This window comes from Panicum hallii, chromosome 9, assembly GCF_002211085.1.
Source record: "Panicum hallii strain FIL2 chromosome 9, PHallii_v3.1, whole genome shotgun sequence".
NCBI lineage: Eukaryota > Viridiplantae > Streptophyta > Magnoliopsida > Poales > Poaceae > Panicum > Panicum hallii.
The window spans coordinates 62987739-63010245 of record NC_038050.1 but is presented as its reverse complement, the minus strand read 5'-3'; the positions used below and the strand labels follow the sequence as shown (position 1 = coordinate 63010245).

Here is a 22507-nt window from a genome sequence, read left to right as displayed (position 1 = left end):
CCGAACATTTCAAAATATAATAGTCACAGGTCCTAAATTCTTGTGGCATAAAAGCTAGTGTTGACCCTACGGTCCATTTTGGCAGAACTACAGCTCCAAACCCAGAAATTCTTGGGAGATCTGGACAGATTGAGGGTATTTACATGAGTCACTTTGTTCTTGTTTTGGATCGTGGAGGTTTGAATCAATTTAACTCATCATATAAAGTCCAAATTATGAGCTGGAGCTCTGCAGAACACATACTATACTGCTAAATTCTGGTTTCCAGCGATCACGGTAGTACATGGCAACTTTTACTCGAATTTCCAAATATACAGAAATGCCCAATGAGCAAAACCTCATACATTTCATTCAATAAAATTAATCAATGTCACAAGGAAAAACACACAAGGTTACAAAGGTGCAGTAACTTTCTCCGTAAAATTAGCTGTCAAAAATTTCCGATCATAAATCCTTCTTCACACCTATTGATCTAGAATGAGTATCCAACATCCATTGCTTATAATTGGTGTACATTGTTAATATGACAAATTGTGAAAAGCATATGAACATTATCAGTGCATCAAACAGGAATGGATACCTCTTGGGCGGCTCTATTTGCAGGTAGGTAATGTGAAGTAAAAGTGAGCACAAAAATGGCAAGCTAAGAACTGTCTTTGCTCCGCATGAGATGCTCAGCCTCTTTCCATGGCTTCCACCAGGTGTGTAGTATATAAGAAAGAATAGGCCAAGAGCAGCTATATATTGTAGAAGAAGCTGATCACGGCAGATAAGTGGGTACATTGAGAAAAGGGCAAAGTACACGAACCATCCGTACATCTGAGGTTCTTTCAGTGCTAAAAGACTTGCAGGTAAAAGTGGAAGCAAAATCGATTTCTCATGAACTGCAGGTAGAAAACAATGAAAGCAAGGGAAAATATGAAATTAATAAACACTATATACTTATAACCAAGAGAGAGGGAGAGAACCTATCAATTAGTAGAACATACCTTGGTAGGAGAATAGGTAGAAAGAGAATGAGCTGTTCATCAAAGAATAAAGGAAGCCAAGATTACTTGGAGACTTGACTTGCTGAACAAATGAAGGCAAGAAAGCCAGTATGGTAGCAGAGAGACTCATAAGTTTCAGTGGTTTTATTGCAAACAATCTCTTCCACTTGATAATAACCGAAGTGCTGCACCAGAAATTTGCAACATAATCCTCGTATATACCTCTCTCAAATGGAGCTAATCGAGAGATCACCTGATAATACAGACTTCAGAAGTTCAGTACCAACTAACAAACAGTGTACTAGGTCTATACATAAAAGTATAAAACAAGTATCACTCTAAGGACTAGCACCTGGTTAATAAAAACAAAATTTCTTGGTATTGATGAAATTCAGCAATAGAACATGGTTTCCTTGAACATCAAGTAAATAGGAGGGTATGATGGACCATCACCTGTAGGGCAGCTTCATAAGAATGCAAAAATGGCCACCAGACAAGAGCAAAAGTTCCCAAGACCACGAAAGCAAGTTTCATGACTTCGACAATAGGATATTTACGTTTGAGGCACTTCCCAAAAAGATGGCTGAAAAAAGCTGGTGCAAAGTACAGGCTCATCTGCAGATACATCAGCACATCATATGGTTATAAGATATATAGGAAAACCATGGGATGTCATGACTTGAAAGTATATCCAGCAGGTGTATTAGTGGGGATAAAATGCCCCAGATTAGTTACCTGGAAGGGTCATAAAAAAATTGTAGTAGACTAAAGTTCACGCATTAGATTGGTATGTGTGCATTTGGCTCATCATGGCTTACTCTATTTCCTATGGTCCCATGAAAATAATTGCTCAAATCCCACATGCTGGCTAATGCCATTTTGAGCCAGCCTACAATCCAGTAAGTACAAATAAAAAGTAGAGGACTAATATCGCACCAGCACATGCACCTTATGAGGGCATATTGTATTAACTATTATGTCAGGATGATATGTAAAAAAAGCAGTCCAAAGTCCAGCGTTGGTCTTAAGTTCTCCAACAACTGTTCACCAGGACCCAACCATCACATGGCAAACAATAAAATTAACAATTTTGTTGGTTGTCGATACGATTTTTAGTTGGATCATGAGGTGCTTCGTATTTACAGTGACAACCTCATGGGTAAGCAAACTACTTGTGCAATGCCACCTTGTCAGAAAGGCGTGGGTTTACAAAAACAAAGAGTTCTCAAGGAAGTTTGACCTCACATTCATTGGTAACAAAGCTTACGAATGGCCAAATGAACAGAATTTTCTAGATAGAGGCTAACCTGCTTGTGATTGATTGCTAGAGTGAAGAGAGCTGCAGCAATAAGCTCATTCCTCGACAAAACACCAGCAATCGCTCCAAGGGTAAGTCCAAGGCTGATGCAGTTGTACTGAAATAAAACAACTAGGTATCAATCAACGAACAATGCGAAGCAGTTTGCACAACTACCCACCTCAATCACACACATCATTAGTATAGCTCACCTGAAAATGGCCATGATCGATCAACACTAAACAGGGGCTGATCAGGACCATGGCCAGCAGCCACATCCACCCTTCCCGTCTCTCCTCCCCGGTAATTCCGATTCCACCTTTCAGGTACGCCCACACGAACCACAATGCTGCGGGAAAGAACACCAGAAGATCTGACGACAGCACCGTCCACCGCATCAGCAACTTCCTAGTGGAACCAAAACAACAGCAAGTCTTAACAACACACGATTCTGCATGCAACGAGCTGTTAAGCAATCTATTGAAGCGGAGCATGTACGATTCCGTGGACTCGTAGCCGCGGGAGGAGCGGAGCGCGACGGCGTCGGGGAGTGAGGCGTTGATGATGCGGCCGTGTAGGAGGCTTTGGTAGGCGGAGAGGGGCGGGTAGTCGAGGCCCCAGTATGCGAGGTCATTGTCGGAGGTGTTGCGGTACCAGTCGGTGGGCGGGAGGTGGAGGGTGAGCTCCATCCAGTGCCGCTGAGCCTCGTAGTCGCCGAACTTGGGCGCCGCACCCTGACCGGAGTAGGGGCCCACGGAGACGAGCACGCGGACAAGGAGAGCGGCGAGGGAGATGAGGAGGGCCGTGGGGACTGGCGGCGCTTGGGGCTGCCATGGGAGGCGGGCGGCGGCTGCGGGCGGATCTGGGGCGGAGGTGCGATGTTTCTTCGGCTTCGCCATTGGCAATCCCTGTGGATCTCGGAATTGGTTTGGGTCCGGTTGTTTTCTTTCCGCGAGCTAGTTTGGCCATCGAACCATGTTGGCAAAACCCTACAAGTTTTCCTAAAAAAAATTTGACTGACTGTTTTAGAAGGGCTGGAGTAGAAATTTAAAATTCAAATAGTTCCAACAAAAAGCAAACATTCTATCCGTTCATTAATATATATATATATACTCCCTTCATTCTAAAAGAAAAAGGAATGCAACTCTCACTTTTCGAGGAGTCAAACAATATCAAGATTAACCAAATTTATAAAAAAATAGTATTAATATTTATGTTACAAAATAAATATTATTATATTAATTATGTAATATATTTTCATACTAAATCTATTTGGAGACATAAATATTAGTAACTTTTTATATAAATTTGATCAAATTTAAAATTATTTGACTTCTTGGAAAGTAAAAGTTACATTTTTTCTGGAACGGAGGAAGTTACATTTTAAACTACAAAACTAACTAAAAACCAACTTATTTTTCTTATCCAAACATAATGTATTTAAAACCGGTGGTACTCGGCAGTAGTATATTGCTAATATACTTAGGTTGTTATTTAAATTTGTTACTTGTGATTATTGAAGACTAGCTCAGATAACTTACATACAATGATGTCTTAAATAATTTGTTATCCTAGCTCACTAGTATAGTTTATCCTTCTTTTTCTAGTTTGGATGTATTTAATTGTTATATCAAATCAACTAGCGTATGGATTATCTCAAATTTCTAAAACTTTGGATTTTATTACATGAGACTTTATTTGCCAACTTTGCTAACTTCAATGGATATAATTATAGTAGAAAATCTAAGTAAAGAAGAATATTTCTATCTTTATCTATATCATGCGAATTTTTTATGTATATCTTTGGTTTTTTGTGTTGTACATGGGGCGTGGATTTCGTATAGATCAATATGATAATTATAGTGCATGTATTGTGTTATCATAAATATTTGTATGTTTATAAGTCAGTCACACACGATACAAGTGAAGTTTTTGCTAAAATATTTGAGTTTGAGAACAACAAATTGGCTTTACAATCGAATTAATAAGAGAAACCAAATTTGAAACAAAAACGTCTGATTTTGCTTGGCGACCGGATCTAATTGTTTTCGCTCACCAACTTCAGTACTCGTTCGTGATTCGTTAAAGTACAGGGACTTGGTACAAACAAACATTCTTTTTCGCATATGGCCGACTGCATAATGACCCTTTTTCCCGCCACATGCCATCTCTGCCGTCCAAGCGCACGTTGCACGCACCATACCGGTAAGGTAACAAGTTTCACGGCGAGGCTGCAGGGGCCTATCCGCGAAAAACCTCCACCGCACCATGGTTCATGGTCCTGGGCTGGGTGCGCCTCCCCATGAGCCGAGCAACTTGGTGGGCGTCGTCGTCCTCTGCGCACCAGGTTCTCGCCTCCCCCCTCCCCGCAGCTTCCCTTTCCTCCCCCCACCGCGATCGCCCCACCCAGATTTTTCCTCCCCTTCCCACGCGCCCCTCTCCTCCCCCCGCGAAAAGCCAGCCGGACCTAGCATCGAGCCGCCGGCCTGCCGGCCTCCTCGCCCCCGCCCCAGGTACGCACCGCACGCGCCCCTGCCCAACCCCCCGGTTCCTTCGTCTGTCCCCCGTCTAATCCAGTCCAATCCGCGCCGTCTCGGTCGCCCGACGCAGCGAAGTCCGTGTCCGGCGCGATCGGGCTCGCCGGGGCGATCCGGACCGGAGTTGTGGGACTCCGGCCGGTTAGATGGAACAGGAGTGGAGGCCGGAGGGGTTACTTAGGGTTTTGATCGCGACACGGGACGCGGGGCTTAAGCTCCGTGCGAGCGAGTTTGGTGGGGAGCAGTTTTAGTGCACGTGCTTGTGGATTGTGACGGTGTGAATGTGATGGCGATACAGAAAACGATGTGAGTAGGACTTTAGTGGGGTAGGATTCAGAGGGGGGGGGGTGTTCATTTCAGCGCAATTATTAGGTCCTGCACTGTGATAGCTGCTGCAATTATCTGCCATATCGTGTCCTTCGCCTTGGGACAACCCGCTTGCCCCCAAGGGTTCAGTCTTAATCCAGCATTCAGGGCCTTGTAGGGCTTAAGATAGCTACTCCTGTGAAGTGATTGCGCATGCATATTGGAATGTGCTTCCTTGTTCTGTAGGGGTCTAACAGATTGTCTGTACGTAATAGTATTAAATAACAGCCTTCTCCTTAATTTGGAATCGTGAGGATACGAATTGGATAAAAAGTTATGCTATTGCTATCTCTCCTTGATAGTAGGGAGAGAGTTGGGTTCAGTGCCACAATGTCAGGGCACCATTATGGCATCATGATCGCAGTCAGATTGTGCATGTGGGCGCGGTGTATGAGAAAAGATGTTAGTTTCTAGGTTTGAAGAAGGTATTGACTGAATGATACCTTGGTGCTGGCAAAAATATTTGCTGCTTATTGCCAAAATTGAAATGCCTGTCGAATCTGCATTGATAAATTATGCCTTTGCCCATGACCGATCATTATGACATGGTTTTCTTAATTCCATTCTATTCGATTTTACAGTTATCTACCATTTAACAGAATGGGCAATTTTCATATTTTGTTTTTGTTGTAAGAAAAACTGAAAAAGGGAGCTGAAGGAGCTGAATATGAGAATGGTGCAACTTAGTGACTGTAGCTAATTCAATTCATGACTGCACCATTTCTTGTTTTCTTGATCCGCATGTCATTAGTTCGATTGTGGCTTATAAACGATGTTTGTTGCTATTACCTTATTTTCTCATTACCTCTCACTATTTTACCCTTTATTTAATTTAATTTCTATTTTTCTGTCTGCAGAGTAATGGACTATTTCTTTTTGTAATGTGAAAGTTACCAAAAGCAGCTTATGGGAAATAAACAAAGCTTGTGCACTGTTCCAAATGAGGAATTTTAATCTAAGGCAGTCTGAAAACAGTAGAATTTTTGGGGCAATGTCATCCTCTTTACCTATTTTGCCAAATTCTCTGAAAGAGAGCTTCCCGAGGCCTCATAACCCCCAGCACATTCGGATGCCAAGGCAGCTACCTAATGATTCTATGCCCTTGCGTAATGGCACACCTCAGTCTGCTACTTTACACCCCAGAACTCGTGTTATAGAAGCATCATATTCAGGCTATTCTGCTAATCCACTTGATTCTCGTTCTAACCATGAGTCACAGTCTATGGTTGCTCCCTTTATTTCTCAGTCATCCAGTGTTGACGTTTTCCAGTCTCTATCTGATAATACCCCAGGAGCCCATACTGAGGCAACCTGGTTCCCATCTTCTATGGATGTTTTACCAGTTTACACAGATAATATTGCTGCTCCTGATAATCAGATCCAGAGTGGCAATTCTGCTATGACATCTAATGAGGTTGCTAAACAAAATGATTGGTGGGCAGAAATAATGAATGATGATTGGAAAGATATTCTAGATGCAACAGCTACTGATTCCCAGTCAAAGGTACACAAATTGCAACACCATGATGAGTAAACTTGTAGCTCCATCTTCTGCTCTGGTAGTTTAGAAATACTATCTTTACTATAACATATTAAGTCCTTTAGGCAGCAAATGTTCTTGCAAATATATTATGTATTTTAGTGTTTGAAGTTGGTGAAGTTTTCACTTTGCACATACTGCTGTGACATACATCTGCAAATGAAGGTTCCTGTGCCATAAGAAGTTGAGAACACATAAGGTTGTGCAAGTAACTTGGTCTAACTGAAGTCTAACTCTGCAGTTATAATTGTTATGATATCTTATTGAAGTGATGGTGAAGAGAACAGAATGATTCCCTGTATCTGTATAGTATTATACATGTTAGATTAACTACTTCAGCTACCATGTTAGAATATCTGCAAGATTAACCACTTGCACTACCATTTTAGAATCTTGTAAGGACTGTTTGTGTTATTAATGCTAAATGTTTACTTCTGGACATTTGAAGTGATGCTGTTGCATCTCCTCTTTGGTACAAAATAAACTTTCATGGTCCAGGTGCTTTTAAGATGGTTGTAGACCCATGGATGTGGCACTTGTTCTAATCACTTATGTTTCTTTCATCGTTATTGCTCCCCTATTTTATAGGCCATGATGCAACCTTCCAACTCAACTGCATCACTGCCTGCAGTGAACCAGTCAGCTTCGTCTCATAGTGGGGAGATCTGTCCTGTTGCTAGTCCTCCCAATAGCGGCAATGCTTCTGCAGCTAAACAACGGATGAGATGGACCCCAGAACTTCATGAATGCTTTGTAGATGCTGTAAATCAGCTTGGCGGTAGTGAAAGTATGTCTGTTCTGTTGCCAATTTCCCTCAAATGATTTAAGTTATGAACCCTAGATTACATCATTTAGTACATGTGTTTTTATCTTGCCTTATGCCTATTCAGAAGCTACTCCTAAGGGTGTGCTCAAGCTTATGAAAGTTGATGGTTTGACAATATATCATGTCAAAAGTCATCTGCAGGTTTGCTCTTTCTAAGTAGTATCCTTGCCCAAAGGAGAAATTTTCATTTTTCTCATCTCAACTGCTTTGTGTTGCAGAAGTACCGCACGGCTCGCTATAAACCAGACCTGTCTGAAGGTTTATCTCACTTGGACTCTTCCTAATTGCATCGGATATCTTCTTTGCGTTGTTGAGTACATCTGCATGACAATGTCTAGGGGCAGTGAAATATTAATCTTTTTTGTGGCATGATTGCCCTGTCATGAGTAACTATTTTGCAAATAGCATGCATATTTGTAACATCTCCATAACTCATTGCAGGTACATCCGAAAAAAGGACCACCACGGAAGAGCTGTCCCTGGACCTGAAAACGTTAGTGAATAACTATACTCATGCTATATCCCCTTGTTTTCACTGTCTGGTGTACTATTTGTCTCCTTTCGTGGTAACTGGTATTATGTTACTGTGTGATTCAACATGCATCAAGCTAAGATCAGGAGTTTATTAACAACTGGGACCATAGTTTATCATGTTGACTAACAGTCATAATTTAAATACTATCTATATATTTGAGATTTGTTTATTGGCATTTTTTTTACTATGGAATTTGAAGGGCTGTCACGAAGCAAAGAAGCACTTAAATATGGAATATAGAAGATTGTTCTATGCACATTTATCTAACATATAGCAGAGTATTAAAAAATATCCTCTTTGCCAATAGCATTTTTTAGATCAACTGGCCAATTTATGTAGGTGTAATTGGACAATAGTTATTTGAGGAATGTGTTTTTGCCCTTTTCCATAATGATAATAATTAAGTGTGTCTGGGCATGAAAGTTTTACTGCCCAGACTGTTCTAAGCTGACACATTTGCGTCCATTGAATTGCATATTGTCCCATGCAGTAAAGGACCAGGCTATGAATTGCCTACAAGCTGTTTCAAATCTATTCTGGGAACCTTGCTTATGTGTACCCAAGGGAAATGCTTTTACAATCATGGTCTGATACCTAGCATTCAATAAGAGAAAGGGTTATTGATGCTCAAGAGTATTGATGCTCAAGGGTCTGATACCTTGCAAAATATAGTTGCATCGGCCAACTCCTACCACTTCTGGTGCTAGAATTGTCAGGATGCATATCGAGACCATTGTGTTTTCACTTCTTTTGAATCATAAATTCTAATTTTGAGGTTTTACGATATGAGAGTGCGTCATCTTTCTTTGTGGGTCACTTCTTGATTAATACTCTTGCATGATCCTGGGTTTTTTATATAGGAGCATGGATCTTACTGAAGCACTGCGCCTTCAGATGGAAGTCCAGAAGCGTCTTCATGAACAGCTTGAGGTATATTTATAAATATAGTTGATGATTGGTTTAGGCCAAATGCTGTCCTAGAAAGAGCGGCATGCCACACTTTTTATGCTCTTGGAGTAAAAAATGTGACACACATGTGCTCTTTGTTGCATACTGGGAGTTGCAGCTGTATCTGTAACTGCTGGAGTAAGGGATTCTACGAGCCCCATAATTGCTTTGCTCTTAACAAGATGCAGTACGTGCTCAACATTAATGTGAATGAAATTCACTAAATCCTAACACCATATATATATATATATTCCCATTGCAGATTCAGAGAAAATTGCAGTTGCGGATTGAAGAACAAGGAAAGTATTTGCAGATGATGTTTGAAAAGCAGTGTAAATCCAGCACGGAGAAGGTCCAGGATCCATCCTCAGGCGATACATCAGCAAACCCATCTTCTGATCCAAGCCACTCTGCAAACAAGGATAGTAGTTCAGCCATGGACCAAAACAGAATAGGAGACAGCCCTGGAACTGCCAAACTGGGAGAACGATCGACCCAATTAGGTGTCAAACAGAAAATTACAGAAATCGACTCTGATTCCGATGCAGCTGCAGATGGTGGATCAAAGATCTCTAAAGAGAAGCGTCGCAAACTGCAAGATAGTTAACACATCGGTTGCATCATTCAGATTATAGCTGGTCAACACCCTTGCTTGATCAAAATTGTTACCGTCCATGTGTTGAATTCTACTACTGGTTCGTGAAGTGTATTGAGTTGAACCATCCTTAGCTATTTAAATGAACCTAAGCAAGGAGAAAAAAGTGAACCTTCTGTTAGCCGTGTGTATAGCATTAGCAATAAGAGTTATCCCCGAAATTATGGGGGACAATAAGATGTAGCAATGTTATATTTCTGCATGCACGTTTCCTGTTTCTTTTGTTTTTGTTTGGGTGGCTGGTGAGGTTTTGCTTGGTGTGTAGTGAGGTGGTCACCGAGGTAGATGACATCGAACTAATCTTGTTTTGCATACTTGCTCATACCCGTTGCCACCGGCAATGAAGAGGACAGACAGGAGCTCTCATCGGCAGGTTCCTGTGGCCGCCGACGGGAATGGCGGACGTGGGATGGATCAGTTTACATACTTGCTTATCCTTTGTAGAGCTGTTGTAAGGCCATATGCGGGCTCGGCACAATGCACGACGCTAGGGTGGTATGGGCCTTGTGTTAACACTTCCTCGCCTACCAAAATTGCCTGTCCCCAAGCAATATGATTATGTGTTGAGTCTGTTCCTACCAGCTCATTTGTTATACCCATTCTCTAAAGGATAGGACAAATCTCAGGGCACCTCCAGTGCTGGTTCGAATCATTCTGACCGCACGAGTCGAATAGAACTACTGTTCGGTCCTGGCTGTGTCGACGTCGTTTTCATGGGACCCATCTACAGGAGAGAAGGCGCTCAATCACCTGGACGCCTCCCCCTCGCGCGAGCGGCCAGCGGCCAGTTGAATTAAAAAAATGCAGCTGCAGCAGCTCACGAGTCGACTCGTCTGCACGCATTGTTTTTCACTCTGGCAGCAACAATTCGGTTGCCACCATGTTGACGATTTGATTCGACTGCCCCTCGATTCGTTTTTTGCATACGCTGGAGGTGCCCTGACGAGACACTAGGAATCCCTGGATCCCACGGGCGGGTGATCGAGAAGATAGCTCCTTAGCATGGGTGTATTGTTTCTCTACGCATAGTTCATGCATTACACAGCCTGAAATTAAGATCTCTTATCAACACTCAAATTATGCTGCGTAGGTCAAATAAAATGAGCCCATTCTGTTTTTTATTAGAATATATATGTAGCGGGAATGGCATCAGCACAAGGTCATCTTTAATAATTCCACCATGCATCCACAAATTATCTCAAGAATCAAACTGACATCAACTCAACTTGCATAAGGAGAAGCGCAACAATGCTGATTTGAACAAGATTAGGGCTGTAGCTAATATGATTCTGAAACAGCGGCAAAGCAATCACCAACGCATGAATGCAGTACTGTAATCACCAGATTTCATATTATTTTCTGTATTGCATCGTCCCTCACACTCACATGAAACCTAGCTCCCGCTAACCTATATCAAGTCACTACCAACACATGCCTATAAAAGCCAAAGACAAAATGACTCAAAACTTTATGGTTAGACAATATGAAGGAAATGGGTTATTTACCTCTATAGATGATATCATCTACCTAGACAAGTTCAATGTTATTCTATAGCTGTAAGTTATCATCAGCCTTGTTCAACATTTAATCGAATACATTATCTCCATCCATTACTTCTAGCTCTAGAATAGACTACAGATCAATCACATGGTCATGCCGAGTGGTGGTCTCCTCATCAACAAATTTGTGTGGCTTACCATGAGACCGCACCAAACCTTATCACACACAATGATTACAATACAACAATAGTGGGAGGGGGCATATGCCCATGCAATCTTAGATGTGATACAAATGTCCACTCCACCAGGTAATAAGATATTAGGCATATACATTTATGTGTAAATAGTTAATTTCATGTATTAATTTGGCTGAATGAATTTGACTCTAAAACATTAGGCCTTAGACAAATTAAATGTTAGTATGTCATTCAAAAAAATAAAATTTAGTATATGATGAAAAGTAACATAATTATACAACTAAAATCAATGGCAATCATATTATAGGAAAGACAAACCAGACTCTACACAACACGCTTCACGCTAGCTTCTTAAATGAGACCATGTTTGTTGGTTGATCAAATCACAAATAAACTTACAAGTTCATATTTGACTACTACCTCCAGTTTCACAATTCTTGATGTTTCAGATATACTATCTCATACTAAGAATAAGAAGTCATCTACCTGTATTAAATACATGTGAGTTCTATCCTTAGCCATATTTTGTAAGTTTTAATTGTGTATTTGATCGTGCAGCGTGCTCATGATGCATCGCTTTGTATTACCAAATATCTCAAAATGTCACGCGCCCATGCCAGTATACATTTTTTCTTGTCATGTATTTTATTTTTTTCCTTTGCTATGCACTAGGCATGACATGCGTGCAATGTGGTCTAGAAGTTTGTTTTGCCAAGCAGCATAGAGTGAACATGACATTACTTCGCTGAGGAAGATGACATGGAAGATGAAGAAAAAACGATTTGTGCTATTTATTGCAGCTTTAGGATTTGAACTGCATGCATACTAATCAAGGTTGCAAAAGACTCCAAACTCCATCCAAAATCCAACATGATAATTTTTAACAATAGTTGAGAAAGGTTACAATGATATATTTTTCTAGACCTAAAAGGAGTATCTTGTTCCTTTTAAAAATAAATATTACATAATACAAAAATCATAACTTTAACGATGAGACACCATGATATAGATCCAAGCACATGTTTAGGGGTCAAGTATGTTTTGAAGTTGATTCAGTCCATATGGCCCAATATCTCTTAGATTGTAATCTTTAGCCAATATACTTCATATATGGTTCCCTATAATCTACACTTGGCTCTTTGTTTTAAACCTAGAGTCATGGCATTCAAATATTATTATTCTAACCAAAGCTGGACTTTTAGTCAATGGTAATTTTATCTTCGAATTTCATTTCACGGAAGTCCCTACATATGGACATCTCACGTTTTAGTGAGCGTCTCAAATTTGATTATCTAGAGAGTTTCTATGTCAATATTTAGTACACATTACGTGGTTCACAAGTTTATTGATTTATTTATAGATGGTGTGGATTAATATAAATTTTACAATTAATAATCATATGATAAAGACTATTAAAATACCTATCACATGATGCATTATAATACCAGTCTAGCATGCCTTTAAATTTAATATTCTTTGAAATAAAATTATTTTATATTTTGCATTACCACCTAATCATGAATTTACTACATAGTGCAATGTGTCACCAATCTAGTATACTGTATGATTTTTCATACCACCTAGATGCGAGAAAGAATGTAGAATTTGCCTTGTTTCATTATCTACTTCACACCTCTAAGCCTCAAACAATATAAGAGTAGACTTATGTGCAAATTTATGAGGTGAGAACATATGCCCCCCCCCCTCCTAAACACACGCCCACCAAAACCAAACAACATGATAACATGTGTGCAGCTCTTATTGTCAAAAAATATTAACTGTTTGTTATCACAAACATAAGCATTGTTATTGAAGATTCGATTTGTTATGAAACACATGCATAAAACACAAGATCAAACAAAAATAGAAAACACTTTAGGGTGTATTTGTCCCATAATCTCTATTGAGTTTACAAAGCAATAAATTCTAATCGCTCGAAATCAGAAATCTCTACCTATTCCTAAAGAGAGGACCATTTTCTTAGTCTGTTATTGACTTTGGTTCATTTTTATTCTCATCAGATACGGACTTAGAAGCGGACGTAGCTCACGCTGGATTGAAGTCCCATCTGATACAGAATCGAGGTCGTCTTATGTTCCTCTTGTAAATAGCAAGCGATCTAGATGGAAGCTCAGCAATATAGGAAGGGGAAAGACACGAGCAGGCAAGGTTAACTTTGAAAAGGAAGTACCTGTAGCAACGTAACAACGTACTGATATATTTGCTAGTATACCTAATGAAACACAGGATATAGAGTTGTCAGGTGGACTCGCATACGGATCACATGTTTACGGCTTCAACGAGACTGCTCTTTGGCTAGTTTGCTCTCTTTACACTTTCACACGATTACATCGCACCATGGTTCAAAACCGGAATTAGTGAGAATTTCATCCCACATGGGCTACACTGCTAGAAAATACAATTTTCCCTACAGTTTTGAATCCTAGGGAAAGACATAAGTTTTCCTTAGAAGTTTTTATAGGGAAAGCTTCCTGGGGACTATTTTGACGGGAAAGGCAGAATAACTGTAAGAGAACCTTTTCCCTAGAAGTTTTTTATAGTGAAAGCTTCCTAGGAACTATTTTGACGAAAAAGGCAGAATAACTGTAACGGAACCTTTTCCCTAGAAATTTTTATGGGGAAGGGTTCCTAGGGACTATTTTGATGGGAAAGGAAGAATGCCTACAATTTCTTGATAAAAACCCTAGGGAAAGAAGTTTTTCCTAGGAACGGTAAGTTGTAGGGAAACGTTCACACATGACAACGCTATTCTACATGGAAAGTTCTTTCTCTAAAATTTAGGCTACTAGGGGTAGAATATTTTAGATTTTATTTGTATTATGCTAAGAGCATCTCTAAGAGTCTTTCTAAAATGTACTCTCAAAATTATTATTTAGAGTCATTTGAGTAAAAAAATATTTTCTATATTTTATAGCTTTTCTATATTTTATGCGTACTCTAGAGAGCAATTCTCGCTCTCCATCTTTAGCTAGCGAGAAATTCGGAATAAAGCAGGTCTATATTTAGATATCTAATTGAAGAGGCTGTTGGAGGATAATTTTAACCAAAATCAATTAGAGTCTCTTGGAGATGCTGTGGCACTGAGGTAACAGAATTATTTCTCTTACATTCATACTTTGCAATTCATATTGAAAAAGGATTCTTGATCAAGAAAAAAAAAGCCTCAATTAGACATCAGTTCATCACATATATTTTCATGTCTTGGTTTACACAGGTAGCACAAGAATAAATAAAGCAGATTTGCATCCAAAAGAGCTCTACGCTATGCATTTAAGTAGCAAAATTCCATCGCTGTTCCAGAATGCTCCACCTCCGCAGCTTCTTCACGGCCAATTGGTGGTGCCGCAAGGCTGCAAAAGCGTCAGCCATGAAAAAGGGAAAGAAAACCCCAACAAATCAGTTACTTACCTCGCGACAGAGGTCCCTTAGGCTAAGATCCAATGGACCTGCTTCTTTTCGATGCTATTCCGCTGGCCTCCGACGCATCCATCAATCGAGCTTGCTCTCGCGCGGATGGCGAACTGCTGCACACAGACAGGGCGCCCCAGGCGCTGAAGACGACAGCAACACACACGACGCGGGCGGCAGGCCAGCGGCGAGCACATCGAAGATGAGCCGCTCCCCCATCTTGCAGTGGTCAAAGACGGCGTACATCGGGAACGTCGACGACGAAGAGCCGTACCTGTGCACCGCGTCCCCGTATCCATCTCTACGGCCGCTTGCTTTGCTGGATCCAGCACCTTGGAGTTCACTCCGCGGCTCCACCCGGATGGCCGGACGGCGCCGCTGTGCCAGCTCGCGCCACGAGCTCGCTAGAGCCGAAGCGGCTGCTATGCGAGCTTGCTGGAGCCACACCATCGCTGACTAGCTGCTCATCCCACGCCACGCCGGGATACCAAGGGAAGACTGGAAGGGAGGGAAGACAGAGATACAGAGGAGAGAGCCGGCCGATGCGAAAAGAGAGAAGACGAGGTGGGGAGAATGCGCTTGAGAGGGCGAGTGATGTAGGCTGTTCAAAATACCGCCCAAAATTTTCAGCGAGCCGCCAATTTTTTCATCTTTCCCTACGAAACATTTTTAGGATTCCTAGGGGTTCGTGCCACATTGGCGTTTGTATGGTACAGTCTGGGACCATCTACTAGCTATCCCTAGAAAACAGGTCAGATTCCTAAGGAAAGTTAAATTTCCCTACGATTTTCAAATATCTTTCTAGGGAAACAAATTTTCCCTACAGCTCTTTAAAATTTCCTAGGGAAAGAAAAATACCGTAGGGAAACTATCGGATTCAGTAGTGCTAGAGCAATGTTAAACTGTTGGCATACATGCATTGACCCCAGTGCACTCGCTCCGGTGGCGAGTAGTGTAGTGTGCTATCACCGACGTTTAACATTCGTTAACGCTCAACCCAGTTGGATCACATAAAGAAAATCACAGATTTGGACAGTTACACCGAGTCACGAAACATCACAACATATGAAACGGAATACAAATTTGCTGGGGCATGAGAATGAGCAAGAGTGCTCATAAGACATCCAAACAGAACAGGGGTCAATCTCGTTTTTTGTAACTGATGAGTCTCTGACATCATAATATACTTTGCATCAACATAATAATGGTAGAACAATCAATGTGCAACAACTAAGAACAAAGAATTTTAATCTTAACCTGTGTATGTCCTTATTGACAGAAGGACAAAGCATGGAGGGGTCAAAAAAATCAACGAAGAAAAGAATTAACCTGCATCGATGAGGCGGAAGGCACCAATTTCAATTGAGGCGCCACAATCCACCATCGATCCTTCCTGTCTCGTAATCTAGATGTTGTGTGATGCTCCCTCTTACCTGGAGCCTCACCACCACATCACCATCGTCGTCTACTGCATTATCCTTCGAACTTAAGACTAACTCCTCTAACTGCAGAAAAAACCATCCATCGAGCTCACTAATTCAATGAACAGATGGTGCTGGATCTACTCTGTCAAAATTGATGGGTAGTGACTGCTTCCCAGGTCTTTTCTCAATGGAAGTGTTCGTCCTCTTAGTATATAGTACAGCAGTAGACCAAAAATCTACTGTCAAAAACGTTCCGGCTCCCAAGTTTAAGTGCACTATGGACTCACATTGCACTCATCCATGAATCTCTCGTCTCGTGTAAGAAACCTTTTCCAGTACTTCCTATAATCTGGTATACCCAACTCAAGCCAAGGTTTCATATTTCCATTGTAATGCAATGATGTGGAACTCTGGGCAACTTCTTCTTTAATACCATAGTCATATCCCAGTCCAGATAAAGTCAATCTCTCATCAAGTGGATATAGAAGATGCTGAAAGGACAACAAACTTATAGGCAAAGCTGCAGCTCGCACTGAGGCCTCATCATCATTGTTTCCAAACTATAAAAATAGAGTGAAAAAAGATATTAGTTGATAAGTTTATACGATTTCATGGGAACAAGTCATATTTTCCAGAAGCTGAGGCCAAAATTAATTAAAAAGAACTCGAGAACTCTTAATTATGATAGATAGGTCACGATTTAATGGTACTCAGCAAACATTTTATTTACATATTATGGAAGAAAGCAACTGAATTCAAACAAGGGTTTGATTGGAAAGAAACCAACCTTTCTCAGGAGTTGCAGGTAATTCCCTGTAACATTATGCTCCCTCCATTTGTCCAAATCAATCACATTCACCCCAGACATCCATGCACATGACTGTGGATCATACATTGTCCTACCCAGAAGGTTCCTCAATTGGCCAAGTTTCAAACCACAAAATCTGACAGCACCATTGACCTTATCTCCCATATCAAGATTCCACAAGAAAGAGAGATCACGTTGAACAACCACATCATCGTCCAAGACAATTACCTTCTTTAAATCTTTGAATATTTCCGGAATAAAGAAATGTGAATGGCTGAACACTGATAAATACTCCATTCTACTCTTTTCAGTAGGCCGCTCAAGACTACTGATGAAGACACGAAATTCCTCAGGCAAATACAACAGCTGAGTTCCAAACTCAGGGAAATTATCAAAAATAATCTGTTCATAGTTTATGACATCGACAACTGATTCCCTGTAGGAGTTTCTTGCAAACCAGTGCTTCATGGCATAGAAATTTTGAGCATCGGTTAGTACATGAAAGACTACATTTTCAGTATCCTGCAAAAGGCAAAGGAGATGTCAGCAACACCGAACCCAGAAGATGCACTAAACAGTTTTAAAGGATAAAGAAAAAATTTCTGCATACCTCACAGCTACTAACAGTTGAGTTGATGACAACAGAGGCTGCAAGAACATTTTTAGATAATATAACATAGTGCCTATGCTCTGGAATGTTGAACCTATGGGCAGGAGAGTCATCTGGATCCAATGGCGTGGATCTAAAATATTCTACTGTCAACCTCATATTAAGGCAATGATGACTTTTGGGCATGGTGTGAACACCAAGATTGTATAGGTATGCACTCTGTTTCATATGAAAATGAGCTTCATCCTCTGTCATATGAAGAATTTGACGAAGCTTTCTGTCGACATTGTTACAATCCACAGTGCATGATTTGGCTCTTGCTATTGACTGGTCCATCCTCTCTATCTTCTTTTTTATACTGAAAGAACATGTCAAGAATTACTCAGATGCTAAAATCAGCACAGCCCTATGATGGAAAAATTTTACATCGTTTGGATAATCGAACAAGCCCTAAGGGTGTGAATTTAAAATTACACTTACAAAACATGTACAGCTAAAAGAACATCTTGAAAGTAGAATACTGGAGTACATATGGAAAATAGGATATTCAGACAAATTTTGTCTACAAGAGAACCATATGTAATGCATGGGTAAGAAAATGGTAACAGATGCAGTTGACAAGATCAACCGTGAAATATAGTGAAGACGTGAAAAATAGGCACAAATGCTAAATACTCACAAGGATGGTAGGTCAGCATCAACAATGGATTCACTGAGAACCCTCTCATGTTCTTGAATATTTTGCTTCAACTCACGAGTCAGTGCCTCTTTTCCTTTAAGTTTTGCAATGCTTGGGTAGTAAGATCGGGCTACAAATAGCTGATCTTTCAGCCTTTTCACAACGGCATCTCTCATAACTTCTTTGTGTTCTATGGACCAGAGACAGTAACTCCCAAATTCAAGTTGACAAGCCTTAGCCTTTTCCACTTCGTCAGCATTTTGAACTCTGCGAGGCTTCACTCGGTCACCCTGGAAGCAATACATGTTTAAACAAATAATGTATCAATACACTTCACATTCAAAAACAGCCACATTGCAGTCTGGCTAAGGTTAGCGGAAGCAAGAGTACAGAATTACAGATTGACGACGAAGTGAACTTCAGCTTCACAATAATTCGATAAAAAAATTAACAAGCTGAGAGGCATCCATACTTCTGCTTGTTGAACTGGAAGTGGTACCGGCTTCACTTCTGGTTTTGGGTGTTCAACTTTTGGAGGGGGAAGAACGGGTTGTTCAATTTTTGGAGGGGGGAGAACTGCATACAGAGCCAACTGTTGCGTCAGCACACATGCCAAAAGGTAAAACACCATTTATGCATAATGATCATTATATCCTAGGTAAAGACAGACATTCGTTTCAAAATTAATGATTTACCTTAACTTATTTGTGGTGAAGTGTATAGTACTGTTGCATACATGAGTGTGAATATTGCAACAAGTACAAAATACATACTGAAATATTGAAACAAAGTAGAGTCAAAGACCAACTAATCCTACAAAGTACACACAGCCCAAATCATTGTTTCTACATCATTTTTTATTTGTATATACTAAGGTTACATTTTCTGCATGCATTGAATGTTGGATTCACATAGTTTCAAATAAACTTCATTTGGTGATGTTCTGCTGTACCAACATATACCTTTTGGTTTAGTGCTGATGCTGGAAGAGTCACCATCAATAACATTGTGCGAGTCCTTACTGCTCCCAGAAATCTTGTCGGATGAATCCTGAAAAGCAAGAAGAGTGGGATTTCAATATAAATCTGGGAGATGTTACGAAATGTAACCACTATTTACTAAAATGGAAAATAATGTATTTACTAATTTAGATTTATACTTTTTTCCGTGATCATGAAAATGAGACTGGGGCAGAGGATATATTAAATATATGTTTCTGTAAGATTGTTTCTGACTGTTTCTAACTGTTTTTTTATTCCTCAGATCTGGAACAGAAGTTGTAGTATCTGAACGCACACCCAAGCACACACACCCAAATTGTTTTTGTATGCAATTTCAATCCACAACTCAGCGAAGACCCAACAAGCACAAAAACTGGTTTTTAATGCCCAAAAATATCTTGAAACTGACTAAAATTTTACACTCTCCAACTTGAATGTGCTTGCCTCCAGTAACAGCCATATATACGCTACAGAAAACCTGCTGCTTTTCCCCCAAAATTTATCTGAGAGGTATGCACGTATGTTTAGCTATGATTACCTTCAGAATTTAGAAAGAATAAGTGAAAATCAATTTGATGGAAACACAATATAACCCTGAACCACCTTTTTTAATGGCACATACGATGGTTCAACACTGCTGACAACCAGCACACGACACATGTTAGGAGGTGCAAGAAAATGGAGTAATAGCCACCACTAAACGGCACATATTCTTTTTTTTTCTGTAAGTGGACTGCTACCTAAGTTGCATCATCAGATTCGCTGAGCTGCAGAGTTGCTTTAAGTAATATGAGAGAACAGACAGAATGTGTGCCCAACTCGAGCTCTCGTTGGTTAACTTTGTAGACCTAAAGGTACTTATTACGGACATTTGGTCCAACCAATATATGTCAAAATGCAGTTCAAAGCTGAAATTTGGCATTTGAGATACATTATCATAACTGGCATTGTCGTCTTAGAAAATATCTTGGTTTTAGTTCCACTGGTGCTAGTTGCATGATCATGTCAACATCTACCAAGCTAGCACTAAGATGCATATAGTTGAGAAAAATATAATCGATATCATGACAAGACAGAAGATTACAAAAGCACTAACCTGTGCCTCTGCATTAACTTCAGTAACACCAGCACTGTCTGACCTTATTTCATTTACAGAGCCACCACTTTCGAACACCATGCGATCGAATGAAGGCAAGTCAATCTCCTACATTACACACAATCGGAGTGGAACACATCCATGAGAACAGATGAATTTTACATATATTGTTTTATGAGCAAAAATGCAGTTACCTGCTGGGGGCGCTCATCCGTCACATACACTGCACAAGACGATCGAACCAATCAGAACCCGAACCTCGAAATAATCCCAACAAACAGAACAGCACAACAACAAAATCGCAAATACGCCACGCTAGACGACAGCAGGCGGAACAGCGCTCCCCGGAATAGATCCGCGGGGCACGGCGCCGATCCGATCCGCGCCGCTGCCCGCATTCCCCGAATCCGGGGCCTCCTCGGGCGCGGGGTCGCGGCGTGGGGGTGACAAGGCGGGCGACTCACCGGCGGGGAAGCGGTTGAAGAGGAAGGCGATCGGCACGAGCAGCGAGCAGAAGACGAGCGCCAGCACCGCCAGCCGCGGGCCCCTCCGCCGCTTCGCCGGCGGCGCCGTCGCCTTCATCGGCTCCTCGTCGTCCTCCCGGCACCAGCACCGCTGCCGCCCTAATCCCCGCCGCCGGCGCCTCCTCCTCCTCCCCCTCTAGCGATCATACATGCCGCCAACGCCACCGCCACGCGCGCGGGGGTGGGGAGGCAGCAGCGCGTGCGGACGGACGAACGCCCTAACGATTCGGGCAATGGCGCGGGCCGGTCCCGGGCGCGCGGCTCCGGTGGATTCGATCGGGGGCCGCGGCGTCGGGTGCTCGGATTGGTTAGTGTGCGCGAGAAGCAAGGGGAGAGCGTCGAAGGGAGGAGGGAAGATTGGAGGCAGGCGACGGGGGAAGGGAAGGAAGGGAAGGGATGAGTGTGTGTATGTGTGCGGGGGGTGTGAAGGAATAAAACGTTTTTGCGGAATTCGTCTCTCTTCTTGTTTTCGCTTTTGGGTTTCAATTTTGTTGCCTCTTTCTTCCCGTGCTTTGGGTACAAGACTGCACGGTTCACGCATTTGGATTTGCTTTGCTGGTTAATTTATGAACTCCAGCTGCCGACTCGCGAATTATGGGATCAGCGGTGGTGGGGACGACGCGGATATGCTGCGGCCGCTCATCTTTATGGAACCTGCGAGAAGGGTTCGTTTCAGCACTGATAATTACTTGGTCGTAACTCAGAATCATAACATGAGTTGCAGGTGGATGAAAGGGTGAATGTTTGTCACAATTTATCTTTTTTGTGTGTGTTTTGGAACATGTTGTATAGACACGACAGATTCTTTTTTTTTCAAAGAGTAAAAGAGGTTCAAACAAGAGTTCAGTCATGGATATCGACTCGCTAAGCTCAACACGCACAGCCAGCTCATACTGAAAAGCTCATCAGCCTAACCCAGGAGCACAAAAATAAAATAAAATAAAAAGCGCTACAGGAAGTCTTTTTCGCTAGCATTCCAAAAATCCTTTTTCTTTGAGTGATATTGTCCTTCATCACTGGTGATTTGTGAAGCTGTTATGAGCTTATTGTCGAAGATATGACGATTGTGCGCCTTCCAAATGTTCCACCTAAATTAATCACAGAACATCATTTGTTTCAGGATTAAATTTACATGATTCACACGATTTCGCTTGAGAAACACGAGGATAACTAGACGATCCCATATTTTCCATAGTTTTGAGATGAAAATTGCCATAACGACAAATCTTTCTCCTACTATTCCCTTACTGTCCTACCTCCATAGCTCGACCATCAACTATTCAACTCGTCCAGCAATTTCGAACATAAAAACGGAAGCATCTTTAAAGATGGAGCTAAGTCGATCCACACTCCGAAGAATTGGACGTCCATAAAAACGGAAGCCATCCACGACGCAGGCGCAGAGGATCAGGTCGCCCCTCACCGCCGCTGCAGGCCCTTCTGATGGCCTCGCCACACCACCGACCCGTTTAAATCTCGTGACAGCGACGGGCTAATTTATTTTCTTCCAATCGGATGCCAGCATGCTACTCATAACCGCAACGTTC

At 41.5% G+C, this 22507-nt stretch overlaps 3 protein-coding genes across 6 annotated transcripts; 1 reads left to right on the top strand and 2 right to left on the bottom strand.

The window, feature by feature from the left end:
* Window positions 1–327: 327 nt before the first annotated feature.
* Window positions 328–3185, bottom strand: LOC112875693 (probable dolichyl pyrophosphate Man9GlcNAc2 alpha-1,3-glucosyltransferase). The gene is made up of 6 exons (XM_025939631.1): window positions 2785–3185; window positions 2499–2694; window positions 2297–2404; window positions 1443–1604; window positions 990–1242; window positions 328–884 (listed from the first exon to the last, which is right to left on the bottom strand). The coding sequence occupies exons 1-6, from the start codon at window positions 3183–3185 to the stop codon at window positions 445–447; spliced, it is 1560 nt and encodes a 519-aa protein (XP_025795416.1). The 3' UTR covers window positions 328–444.
* Window positions 3186–4493: 1308 nt separating this feature from the next.
* Window positions 4494–9913, top strand: LOC112875098 (protein PHOSPHATE STARVATION RESPONSE 1-like). 4 transcript variants are annotated; one of them, XM_025938806.1, is made up of 8 exons: window positions 4494–4633; window positions 6047–6693; window positions 7318–7516; window positions 7620–7696; window positions 7774–7813; window positions 7997–8048; window positions 8951–9020; window positions 9301–9913. In XM_025938806.1, exons 2-8 carry the CDS (start codon window positions 6130–6132, stop codon window positions 9643–9645), a joined length of 1347 nt encoding a protein of 448 aa, XP_025794591.1. In that variant the 5' UTR covers window positions 4494–4633; window positions 6047–6129; the 3' UTR covers window positions 9646–9913. The 4 variants fall into 4 exon arrangements, with proteins under 4 accessions (XP_025794591.1, XP_025794592.1, XP_025794590.1 ...); XM_025938807.1 differs by lacking the exon at window positions 4494–4633 and adding an exon at window positions 4640–4799 and having other exon boundaries at window positions 7623–7696; XM_025938805.1 differs by lacking the exon at window positions 4494–4633 and adding an exon at window positions 4640–4799.
* A 6028-nt stretch (window positions 9914–15941) lies between these two features.
* LOC112876862 (probable galacturonosyltransferase 7) lies at window positions 15942–21380 on the bottom strand. Its single transcript, XM_025941043.1, has 9 exons — window positions 20901–21380; window positions 20631–20659; window positions 20437–20544; window positions 19302–19389; window positions 18812–18915; window positions 18340–18629; window positions 17661–18018; window positions 17030–17572; window positions 15942–16802 (listed from the first exon to the last, which is right to left on the bottom strand). Exons 1-9 carry the CDS (start codon window positions 21016–21018, stop codon window positions 16518–16520), a joined length of 1923 nt encoding a protein of 640 aa, XP_025796828.1. The 5' UTR covers window positions 21019–21380; the 3' UTR covers window positions 15942–16517.
* Between the last annotated feature and the right edge of the window lie 1127 nt (window positions 21381–22507).

Excerpts from the sequence above, each read along its gene's own strand:
- LOC112876862 (XM_025941043.1), bottom strand. The coding sequence starts at position 21,018 with ATGAAGGCGACGGCGCCGCCGGCGAAGCGGCGGAGGGGCCCGCGGCTG. Across the intron at positions 20,660-20,900 it reads CTTCAACCGCTTCCCCGCCG|TGTATGTGACGGATGAGCGC; the intron begins GTGAGTCGCCCG and ends CGTCTTGTGCAG. Across the intron at positions 19,390-20,436 it reads AAGTTAATGCAGAGGCACAG|GATTCATCCGACAAGATTTC; the intron begins GTTAGTGCTTTT and ends CTTGCTTTTCAG.
- LOC112875693 (XM_025939631.1), bottom strand. The coding sequence starts at position 3,185 with ATGGCGAAGCCGAAGAAACATCGCACCTCCGCCCCAGATCCGCCCGCA. Across the intron at positions 1,605-2,296 it reads TAGCAATCAATCACAAGCAG|ATGAGCCTGTACTTTGCACC; the intron begins GTTAGCCTCTAT and ends ATGTATCTGCAG. Across the intron at positions 1,243-1,442 it reads CTTATGAAGCTGCCCTACAG|GTGATCTCTCGATTAGCTCC; the intron begins GTGATGGTCCAT and ends CTGTATTATCAG.
- LOC112875098 (XM_025938806.1), top strand. The coding sequence starts at position 6,130 with ATGAGGAATTTTAATCTAAGGCAGTCTGAAAACAGTAGAATTTTTGGG. Across the intron at positions 6,694-7,317 it reads CTACTGATTCCCAGTCAAAG|GCCATGATGCAACCTTCCAA; the intron begins GTACACAAATTG and ends CCTATTTTATAG. Across the intron at positions 7,814-7,996 it reads TAAACCAGACCTGTCTGAAG|GTACATCCGAAAAAAGGACC; the intron begins GTTTATCTCACT and ends AACTCATTGCAG.